The 11,475-nt window shown below is 33.8% G+C and overlaps 1 protein-coding gene across 2 annotated transcripts; it reads right to left on the bottom strand.

The window, feature by feature from the left end:
• Positions 1–4,704: 4,704 nt before the first annotated feature.
• Positions 4,705–9,020, bottom strand: LOC105630807 (AP2-like ethylene-responsive transcription factor ANT). Of its 2 annotated transcripts, XM_012212776.4 has the most exons (9): positions 7,992–9,020; positions 7,224–7,893; positions 7,002–7,084; positions 6,822–6,830; positions 6,643–6,731; positions 6,481–6,554; positions 6,314–6,364; positions 6,146–6,222; positions 4,705–5,724 (listed from the first exon to the last, which is right to left on the bottom strand). In XM_012212776.4, the coding sequence occupies exons 1-9, from the start codon at positions 8,332–8,334 to the stop codon at positions 5,045–5,047; spliced, it is 2,076 nt and encodes a 691-aa protein (XP_012068166.2). In that variant the 5' UTR covers positions 8,335–9,020; the 3' UTR covers positions 4,705–5,044. The 2 variants fall into 2 exon arrangements, with proteins under 2 accessions (XP_012068166.2, XP_089581792.1); XM_089725666.1 differs by lacking the exon at positions 6,822–6,830.
• Between the last annotated feature and the right edge of the window lie 2,455 nt (positions 9,021–11,475).

Raw genomic sequence — 11,475 nt, 5'->3', positions numbered from 1 at the left:
TAGGGCATATTATTTCCACCTCACAATTTTAAATTCCCCTTGCCAGCTGCAATAAAAACTAAATAACAATAATAATGGCGAAACCCACAATTAATTAATTTTATTTTCAGAGTTTTAATTTGTTATTCAGATATTTCTCAATTTGTCGAATCAAGTGAAAGAAATTTCGAGTTCAAAAATGGAAACTTTTTGCTTCATTAATAAACATGAAGCTGACCTATAATAGTAAATAAACAGTTTTGAGTTCAAGAATGTCGTTGCTAGCTAGTACCACTTCGGCATTGCCAATGGCATGATAAATTATTCTATCATGTTGGATCATATTTGACAAACGGTTTTCTTCTTCTTACACTAGAACAAAACATTATTTCTACTTAGAAAATAGTTTATAAATTTTTGTTTATGTTTGAGGCAATAAAAAAAATCAATTAATGAAAAAAGTTTTTATGGTTAAAAGGAAAACCTAAACTATTTAAAAGAACATGACAGTCTTTCTTTTTTAAAGAGAGAAAAAAATATTTTTAAATATTAACAAATTTATTATAATTAAAAAGCTAACAAATTAGTCACAACAACTCATCCTTGTAAATATGAAAATTTTCAATTTCTAAACTATATAATTTAGTTTTATAAATATTATTTTTAATTAAATTTATTATTATTATAATCAAATAATAATAAATGAGCTATTTAGAAAATCTTTTTATAAAAAAAAAATTAAGAAAAGGTTATTTTAGGAAAACTTTTAATTAAAAAAAATAATATAGTAAAATTATAATTTTGCCGCTGAATGGTAATAATGAATTATTACTGTTCAGATCCCTTTTAACGGTTCCGTAACTGGCCGTGTAAAATACAGAGCGGAGATATTTTTTACCACTTTTATCTACGAGCTGAATCTACGCCACCCTCTATGACCATAGCCTATGCTGTATGTGCGGTAATATAAAAATTTCAAGGACAAAAGGCACTCACGCAACGACGGTTACGGCTGAAACAGTAACAGTGACGGCGTACAAATCCCACGTGGAAGTACCTCATTGAAAGAAAAAAAATAGATATCAAACATTTAACAGACAAGAGAGAGAAGGAGATCACGAGGTGCAAAAAGCAAAAGTCAACAAAGACTTGGTCCAAAAGATTCTTAGTTAGATATGGGACGTTGACACGTCCAATCGTCCTTGTCCTGATTCCTAAAGCCCTGATAAACCTGACCCTCACCCCTCAGCCCGTCCCTCTGTCTCTCTCTCTCTCTGCCCCCCTACACATATACCTATCTGCCATTGTAGCTAGCTCAACAAGAAACGCGTTTCTTTCTCTGCAACAACGAGCGATTAACCTTAACTACCTGTTTAAAACTAATAATGTTAATTAGATTAACCATCGTCGTGATTTTTTTGAAAGCTGACGAATTATGTGCATGGATGGAATGGTGAAAACTGAAAAGTGGGAAGTAAGTTCTTTTTTCTTGAACTGCAGAAAGTAATTATAAATTTGAGAAGGGTGGCATTAAGAAATGCATGATAATTAATTAGCATGTCATAGTTTGGTGTGTGCTTGAGAGATGGGGGACAAGTTTGGTGTAAGAAGTGACAAAAACTTGCAACAACATATTTATGAGAAATGGAGATGATGACGATAACGGTAATTAATGCCCATGGTGGGGTTTCGTGCTAGCTTACGCGTTAGCAATTGTAGCTTAACTTGCTCAATATTCTATTTAATAATTAGAAATTGAATATGCGTAAACTAATTTTAGATAGATAAAAATTGATAAGGGTGATTAGGGCTAGCTAACAGCATTTGTCATGTAGTGGAAGCTATGGCGTGAAAGTGTAGAATAAGAGAGGGGTGAGGTTGAAGGAAAAGCCAGAAAATAGCAGAGGCAGAGGTCTCCTTTGGAGAAACAGACTCCCAAATACAAACATCCAAATATGGATATCTGTACGTATCATCAATTCAATTCTATTGGACAGAGTAATTATAAACATAAGCCTTTGATTTTAATCTTCCAATCACCTGTTACGTTAGCTCTACCCGTTGGGGTCCAATGCCAAATTTTGGGACCATTTTAAGATGTCAACAACTCGACTACACTACAATTTAATTAAGATGTTTTGACCATGTATTTTTACTTGATACATCCAAGTGTTAGGTTTGGATGCAAAAAAATAAATAGAATGAAATTATCTTTGCTGATAAAAAAAATTCACCAAAGTTATCTTTTAATTTCTTTTTTAATAATTTATATGAATGATATGTTTAAATGTGTTTGGAACATAAAAAGAAGATTTTTTTTCCCTTTTTTTTAGTTCTATTTTTAATTTGAATGGTGTGGCAACTCCGGATAACAATAAAAAAACTTAACTAAATTTATTTTTTGACTTAAGGTGATTTGGTAATGCATACTACAAATTAGATTTAATTAAGCATATTAAATTTACGTCATCAGTTTGGTTAAAAATGCGATTCATTTACCAATAAGGTGTGAGTTAAGTTGATAAGCAACCTATATTCCTGTTTACATACATATATATAAAATATGCGAGTGAATTAAAACATTGCCAAATAACATGGAATAACTAGCTTTTTTGGCAAGAATTTCCTAACCCCATATCATGTTTTTAGAAATATACTTCTCTATGTCAATGCACATTTCATTAAAAAGAACAATTCACATTATGGCCCTAATCAAACTACTGTTTGAGTTTTTCCCCCTTAATTTTTGAAGATTGAAAATGCAAAATAGGAAGCCTAGGGTCCAAATACTAACTAAGTAGTATATTTGCGACTGAAAGCAATGGCATTAACGTAATAATTTAACCAAAGGTTGAGATCCAAGGAAGCATATATATACAAACAGTAAGTACCATCCAAAGTTTCTTTTATGTATGTGTTTTGGCATATTCTGCATGTGCATCCAGATCTGCTGAAGAGAAAACATATAATTATTTAGCTTAATGACATGAACTTCCATGATTAATTAACGTTTGAAATTATGAGATCCCATGTAAAATCCGCTGCTAGCTCGTGTGCAAGTTTAGATATAGCACATTGCTTTTCCAATGCTGTCTTGCACGAACTTTGTTTAATTGCTCTGGCAATAATACAAGCTGTCAACAACAGGCATGTAATTATAGTTTTTGACTAAGATTAAAGGGATTTGAAGAAATTTACATAAACTTTATTATTATTATTATTATTTGTGTTTAAAAAAATGACAAGTACCTATCCACTTTATAATCTTTTTCTTCATGAATTGCAATCTTTTTGACCATCAAACGGACGTGGTGGACCTTCCTTTTTTTCTTTATTTCCCATTTTTATGGTTGGTTTGGAGATTTTTCGGTTTCCTTTACGTGCCTATTTCTTCATTGTCCAATCAAAGTTTGTATTTTTGTCCTAGCAATTGGCTTTTTTTATGTTGACAGGTACTCATTTTCGGTGATTACAATCTGTAGGGCATTTAATTCCAAACAAAAAGAAAAGGGAATTGAAGAATAGAACAAGCTTTATTTTAGATCATAGACTTTAGTTTTATCATGCAATAGTAACACATGCATGAAGTACTTCACTAGACACTGGTCTTAAAATAAATAATAAAAAAAGAATTGCATAAACCCATTATAGGACATATATATATTTTTTAACATCTAGTAGTAAATTTATAAAGCTAATAACCAAAAAAAGACAAATATAAACCTTTACTTTGAGCAATCTTTATTGTAGCCAATCATTTTTTATTTGCAATTAGAAATAATGACTTTTTCTCAATAACTATATATACTAATTATTGGAGTAGCTAGCTAGCTAGACATGGGGTAGGAATACGATGATAACAATTTTTTATTTTTATATTTAAATTTATTAGAGAGATTGATACTAAAATAGAATCATAACCTCTTGTTTTATAACTTAAAACTATGATCAACTTGCAAACTTTTGTTAATTAATTACCCAATTTAATGATACTGAAGTTCGCTCCATGGTTGCTTTTATATTTTAAGACAACTATACAAGGGCCAGTGATTGCATATATCAATTCTCTTCAAAATCTATAAATATAGAATATTTTATACACTGGGTTAACCTTAATTATGATCAAAGATATTGTCATATTAGTTTACATTCACTGACACTAATTTTCGTCTTAAAGCTTAAATAATTTTTTGTTTGACGATGAAATTTGTTGTAATTTGGAATTTAGAGATATAATTGAGGCAGCTTTTCCGGCAGCAAATCCTCGTTGTCATATTTATTACATCCCACATTAGTCAAGATGTAATCAATTAGCTTTGACACATGAGCGCAAGCAGTGTCCACACGAGGGAGATCTCAATCGGACATGGAATAGCTTTTACGTGCGGTATATCAAGTGGGAAGAACAAGAAAAAGCTAAAGCAATTTTTAACCAAACCCACTTTACACACAAAATTAAAAAATAAATATGACCTAGCAGACAAACTCCCAACTAAAATATAAACCCTAATTAAAGTCGTCACTTTGAAGAGGAAGAATCTCTCCCACCACTAGTGGGAATGTCTGTTGCGATAGAGGAAAGCTCAGATAAAGAAGAGTATTGCAATGATTGTGTTTTTGGGGTCAAAGTGAAAAGCTTTTGCATTATTGCAAAACATTGAGCTGGTTATGTACTTAGGAGCACCTTAAAAAGTTGAAAATAAAGAGGGAAAAAAGAAGATTCAGTAATTATAATAGGCCCAATTTCTATATTGCCAACATCATTTCCACAGAATTTTAATCATCAGATCTCTCTTAATCACTTCCCTCCATTTTGCAAAATCTTTCATTCCAATATTTTGACAAAAGTTTCTTACACAAAAGATAGTTGGGCCCGCCCACCTTTGTCTTTCATTAATTCACCAGTTCGCTCCACTAACAACCTAACCTAAAAAGATAAACATAATGAAAAATCCTAATCGGTCCCTTCCGTTCTTTTTCCCTCCAACAACATTTGTTTCCTTTTCTTTTCTCTTTCATGTCCATGCAAAAACCTGTTTTGACAATAGTACACATGAGAGCGTTTTTAGGTATCATTCCAAGCTGCAAAAACTGGCAAATGAGCCATGGAGATTGCAGTAGGCCTAAGCTGAGCTGCAGATTGGAACCATGGAGTAACACCACTGTTAGGGCTAATAAACTTTGATGCTAATGGAGGCTTAGCAAACAGCATTGCAGTTCCAGTTCTATCAGGGCTACCTTCTCTTGAACTGCTCAAACTAGTAACCAACGATGATGTGTTCGACGAGTGAGTCCCTAATCTCGAGTTTGTTTCATTCACTAAAGGCTGGCTTGAGTTAAGTGAATCAATTCCAATCAAATCTTGCATTGCCATTGAATAGGAGGAATTTCGATAATTCCCTACACTTGTCGATTTCTGATCAAGAGAATCAACACAACCATTCGTCTGTTGTTGCTGCTGCGACTGATATAGAACTACTTTCCAATCTGAGTCATTGCCATTGCCATTGCTATTCTCAATTGGTATTGTTTCTCCACTGTTTTGTGCTGACGGGTTATACTCAATAGCCCCACTACTCGTCTCCGTCTCTTTCGTTTTCCTAGCTAGCTCTCCTGCTAGCAGAGTATTGCTTGCCATGATCTTCTCAACATCATATCTTGTTATGTCAAAGTTAGTAACAGCATTAACCCCACGAAATTTGATTGCGGCAATATCATAAGCTTCAGCCGCTTCCTCCTGGGTGCCTAGAATTTGGTTCGATAAAAACATGAAAAAACTTTTTTAAGAGAAATCTACAACTTAGTATAAAAGACTACAGTTACTTCAAGATTTGGTCTTTTAATCAAGAATTTTAGTCAGAAATACTTTTTATTCTTCTTTATCATCTCAACCGAGGAAAACAGCCTTAAAAAAGGTTGAAAGGTTACTCAAATCAGAGGCATGGTATTGTGCAGTCGCAAAGTAGCTATCATCAGCCTTATAAAAGCATAACTAGTCTTTAGTGGAGACATGCGAGCGGATGTGTCATAAAAAACGAGTCCTTTTAAAAGTTCTTTATGAGCAGGAGCACAACAAAATTTGAACTTGAAATGAGAATGATTGAAAAGAATATAGCCCACATAACATATTGGAGAATTATTTTAGATGACTATATAACAAACTTACTGAAAGTCCCAAGATAAAGGTCCTTGTTTCCTGCAACTCTGCCTATCCTTGCTTGCCATCTTCCATGCTGGTGATGCCTGCATAAAGATGATGCAACAAAATTTTCAAAACAAGACAAAATTGAAAAATGATAAACTATGAAACTTCACTAATGTTACTAATAAGAACCTTGTTACTCCTCTATACATTGAGGCCCCTCTAGAAAACCCACTACTTTTCCTGTAACGCAAAGGAGAAAAAGAATAAATAAATGTAAAACCATTAATATCAATAATTAATGTATCAGGACCACATATAAGTATCTCCATTTTATGGTTGACAAATCATGTAGTTACCTTCGCAAATGCGCAACATATTCCTGTCGGCTCATGTTCTTCATTTCTTCAAGCTCTTCATGATAATTTTCCAGCTGAAACATAAAGAAAAGGATGACCTTGATTAAAAAAAGATGGTAATGCAGAGGAAATTACCCTTACAAACAGTAAAAATATAATTACCGGAAAGTTAATGTGAGTAGAAGGTCCCCAGTACTTAAGGGCAGCAAGATCATAAGCCCTTGCAGCTTTCTCTTCCATATCATAGCCTCCTGCAAGTCCAATGGTAACAAATTGGGATTAACATCATAATAAGGTTATTTATTATTGTTTTGTTCACAAATAAAAAATAGAAAACTTACCAAGATAAACTGAAAAATTCAACATTGACAGGAATAGCATCCACACGAAGCATAAACATGACAAGTAAGAATTAAATAACATGAGTCAGGCCAGGAGGACAGAGAGGGACCAAGTATTGTAGTGAGAAAAGCAATACTTCCAAATATATACTGTAAATGTATTATTTTGTTTTGACCAACCTTGCCTTCCTTTCCTGGTCTGGCCCTCCTTCTTGCAACTATTATCCCATAGATGGGCTTCATATCTACCCGTCCATCTGTGCCTGGGTGAGATGATTATAATTTCAGAAGAGCTAATTGCTTAAGGTATATACAAAATAACAACTGAATTAAAAAAATGTAGAAAGTAAATAGAAATAAACCCAAATTTTTTTTAAAAAATAACAGTTTTTCATTACTAACCTGGTAACACCTCTATACTGTGATGTTCTTTGCCCAAATGTGTCAATAGACTTCCTATGAACAGGTTGCTTATGGCCTACTTTTGAAGGTCCTCTTTTCTTTGTTTCCATAGCCAAACATTCAGTACTAGTAGGTGAAATCTGTCTTGGAGCTGTAACACAACTGGATTGAGAACCAGGACTCATGGACAAGCTAAGAGATTGTAAATCTCCACAACCCAGAGCACTAACAGAACCAGAAGCTCCTCCTTCATCAACCAAGCTATTGCTAATCTGCTGCTCTAGTGCATTATGAGTGGAATAATGTCTCGCAACCCAGTTCTTTAAACAAGGCATTCCATCATCTGCCATTGTGGGGATCTGTGAATCACAGTCAGAAAGATGGGTATCTTTGGTTTGTTCCTCTAATGGAGGTTGATACATTCCATGACATGCGATTCCATTATAATATGGATGACTTTGAACTGAAAAGTGCGTTTCCTGATGCCTATAGGGCTCATGGAGGTCAAGAGAATGTTGCCTGTTGGTTTCTGGTTGCGTGTTCTGATGATAATACATACTGTCTAAGCTTAAAGCCATTGTTTCCCTTCCGTGGCTACTATATTGATGGTTTTCCATAGTTGCACCACCTAGAAAGTCTTCTAGCTTCGGTGAGGAACTTGATACTATCCCTAATTGAAGAAAATAACTGGTTTAGTATAGAAAAGAAAAGAAAAGAATATCCTAATTTTAAGATAGGCATGAAACAAATAAGGAAAAAGAAGCAAACCTTCAGATTGTGATCTAGTTAGAGCTTCCATAATACAGAGAGACCCATCAGACTTAAGTGGCATAACAGACAAAGGAGAGTGAAAGCCAACGCTTTCTCCAACTCCATAACAGATTCCAGGAGTGTTGAAGTGAGAAGTAGACAAATAGAAGCTTGTTGGAACAGAACTGGAAACAGAAACAGCTGCAACAGAAGGAGCTTCGGGTTCATGATGGTACTGGTTATGATGATGTTGGGGGTCAGAAGAAGCAACCTCCATTTTCATTTGGGGCGAGAGAGAAAAACCCAACCAGTTACTATTATTATTATTGCTTCCATTGTTATTATCATTCAAAGATTTCATCTTCTTGCCTTCTTTCTCTCTCTTGCTTTCTTTTACTTACAGAGGTTCCTTACAAGTATCTCTCACTCAATTGCAGCAAGCCAACTCAATCATTGGGAAGGAAATAAACTAATCATACCCAAAATCAATTGCCTTACTCCATATGAAAGCTTGGTGTTTTTTTTTTGTTTTTTTTTTTTTTTTTTTTTTTTGTTGTCTAGCAAAATGAACTCATTGCTAGTAAAAATTTTGGCTCTGACCCCTCCCCCAAAAACAAATCTTCACTCAATGCAACCACCCATAAAATTCTCTTTCTTTCTTTCTTTCTTTCTCTCTCACTAAAGAGAACAAAACTGGTCTCTTTAAACTAAACAAAAGGAATGAATTCTAGTAAACAATGCTGGGGAGCACCCCTGCATTCCATAGGGATCTGTGTTTATGAGAAAGACCACGTCTTTTGCTTTTATCTCTCGCTTCCTTATCTTACCTTTTTCCTTAAAGACTTATTAATAAGAGTGAGACCACTCCCTTAAAACCCTACAAGAAACCCAGATCCAATATAACCCCAAAACCCTTTTCTTTAACTTCTATATATATAAAAAAAAAATCATTCTTTAAGTATATCCTCCGTCGCTCATCAGTCATCACCCAGAAAAAACTAATCTTATCATAAAGTTTCAATTTTTATTATTATTTTTAAAATTCTCTCTCCTCAATGAGACGATATAATCAGTTGAATATAGTGGGTGTACTATGCCAATAGGGAGGGAGAAAGGGCAGTAACCAAAACTAGTTAGCTTTATTTTTACTGTCCACAGGGCCTTAGATAGATTTGACGGGCAGGAAATCTGTCCCTCCAGTCACTTCATACAGTACACTGGTTCTGTGCCTCTCTGCAATCCAATTTATATCTATTGTTTTTCCTTTCAACTTAAATACTCCTCCAATTTGGTTCACAGCTTTCAATTCAATTCAAAACACTCTACTACTCGGACAAAACTCTCCCCACCGTATCTGTCACCATATATTGGTCACACACAACCCCGTCGGCCTCACTCACCGTTGATATGGATAAAAAACTTTTTTTGCTGTGCTTTGCTTTGCTTTGCTTTTTTCATGTGGGTCTTCTGATGTGACTCTTCTGCCCTTATGCTTTTTATTTGGCCATAACTTTCATTTATCATGCTCTTGTAACTTAATAAAAACATCGGATAATCTAGTAATTCACAAATTAAATCAGCGAGGAATATTATCATTGATGATACTTGAGAGCTCGTGTAAAAAACAAGATATTAGTGCAAACGAACAAAAAAAAAAAAAAAAAGGAGATTTATGACCTAGTGCTAGTACTGTTCCAAGTCTTTTTAATTTTCTGCATTTTCTGATTTATATAATATGTCATAAAATTAATTATATGACTTAAATTATCAGTTAGATGCGATGGGATTTGTAATGGATTATATTGCCCACGACGAGAATTCAAATTATTGTAACTATTGTCCACTCAGGTGTAACATGTAAAATTCATTATATATAATATGGATGAAAAAAAAGAAATTATCAGCTAGGGTGCCATGACATGACATGTTGATCACGTGCCAAGTAACTCATGTTGATGAAATTTCTGTATCAATGGATAGATCAAAAATTAAATAATAATAATATATATAATAATTAGATAAATCACAAGACACATGAGAAGGTAGGAATCAGTACTCCAGTCTTACTGAACAACAGCTCCAAATCCAATATAAAACTTAGGGCACTGTAGCAAAAATGGAAAAAAAAGCAGAAACTGCATTTGCTTTTTAAAGGACTTTGATTGTAGGTGGATCACCAGCTTCCAGACAAAAAGTGGGAAGTGGGTCTGTGATCAACTTGAAATATTCCTGGAATGATGAGCAAAGGGCCCCCAAAAGAAAACCCTTTTGTTTTTGCAGAAAAATGCATTTTATTTTTGCTTAATTTTCTTGTTTAATTAGGAATGCTACTGTGTATATGCAAATTAATTTTTTTTTTAAAGACCTTTGTTAAACAAAACTCTTCTTTATAGATATCTGTCCAATTTCACCTTTCCTTGGTCAAAATTTTCTTTCACTTGCAAAATGGCAGAGGATTTTGAAATAAAGGAATTTACAATAGCATATGTTGTTTATTTGGGTTTTGTCATTTGGTGTGTTTCTTTTTGGTATTGCATGGAGATGTGCATGAAAGTATTTTCATGGAGACAGATATTCAAATGTGAATGATTTGGTCTGAACCTTGAAAGGAAGACTGAGTTTGGGAGGGAAAGGGAACTGTACTCTACTAGGGAGTGAGTGCGTGTGCATGGACATTCGAGGGATATGATTCATTCGATTATGTAGTAATGATGAGTAGTGAATCCAATCCACAAGCACTATGAGTGAAAAAAAAAGAAAAAGGAAAAAAAGGAAGAAAGAAAGAATGGCCTTAGCGATGCTCTTATGACTCTTATCTCCCAAAATTCACTTTATTTTCACCACACTTTTTCACTGAGAAGCAAATGTGGTGGGGTTGGGTTAGGTGCAGGTTTTTTTTTTTTTTTTAATATTTCTACATACTCTCCTCTTTATCTGCATATATTAATAAATGCCTTGTTCTTCAATATTTCTGCACAAAAAGAATTTGTGCCATTTAAGTTATTTTAGTCTCACTAATGTAAGCCAGTTTAATTACAAGTCTAATTATGAGGGTAAGCATAAAAATAAATCTTAATGCTTTGCTTGTAAAATAGTAGAAGAAAGCATCTTCTTGACAAAAAGAAACCAAACTAAAAATAAAGAAAACAAGAAAAAAAAAAAGTCTTGACATTGAATTGTAGGCATAAATATAGTCAGAGATGTGGACCTTGCGAGTTGCAGAGAAGTAAAGAAACGGAGATGTGTGAAACGAAAGAACAAAAACTCTAATGAGAAAGACAAAAACAGTAGAAAACAATTGCATGGGGAGCCCGTGCTCAGTTCCATTTTAATGAGCTGGAGGACATAAACTCCATACCAAGTAGTCAGTTTGGCTGACACAAACACTTGCATATATACATATATATAATGTTATTCAAATCCAGGAGACAACAGAATGTTTTCTGTGATTTTTCTTTTTTCTTTTTTTTTTCTTTTATTAATTAATTAATTTCAGAGACAA

The sequence above is a fragment of the Jatropha curcas genome, chromosome 9 (genome assembly GCF_041381405.1).
Source record: "Jatropha curcas cultivar XTBG-Jc1 chromosome 9, XTBG_Jcur_1.0, whole genome shotgun sequence".
NCBI classification, from domain to species: Eukaryota; Viridiplantae; Streptophyta; class Magnoliopsida; order Malpighiales; family Euphorbiaceae; genus Jatropha; species Jatropha curcas.
This window is presented reverse-complemented; position numbering and strand designations above follow the sequence as displayed.

Coding starts and splice junctions, on each gene's coding strand:
- LOC105630807 (XM_012212776.4), bottom strand. CDS start 8,334: ATGAAATCTTTGAATGATAATAACAATGGAAGCAATAATAATAATAGT. Junction 6,555..6,642: donor CTACTCACATTAACTTTCCG/GTAATTATATTT, acceptor TTTATGTTTCAG/CTGGAAAATTATCATGAAGA. Junction 6,365..6,480: donor TATGTTGCGCATTTGCGAAG/GTAACTACATGA, acceptor TTTGCGTTACAG/GAAAAGTAGTGGGTTTTCTA.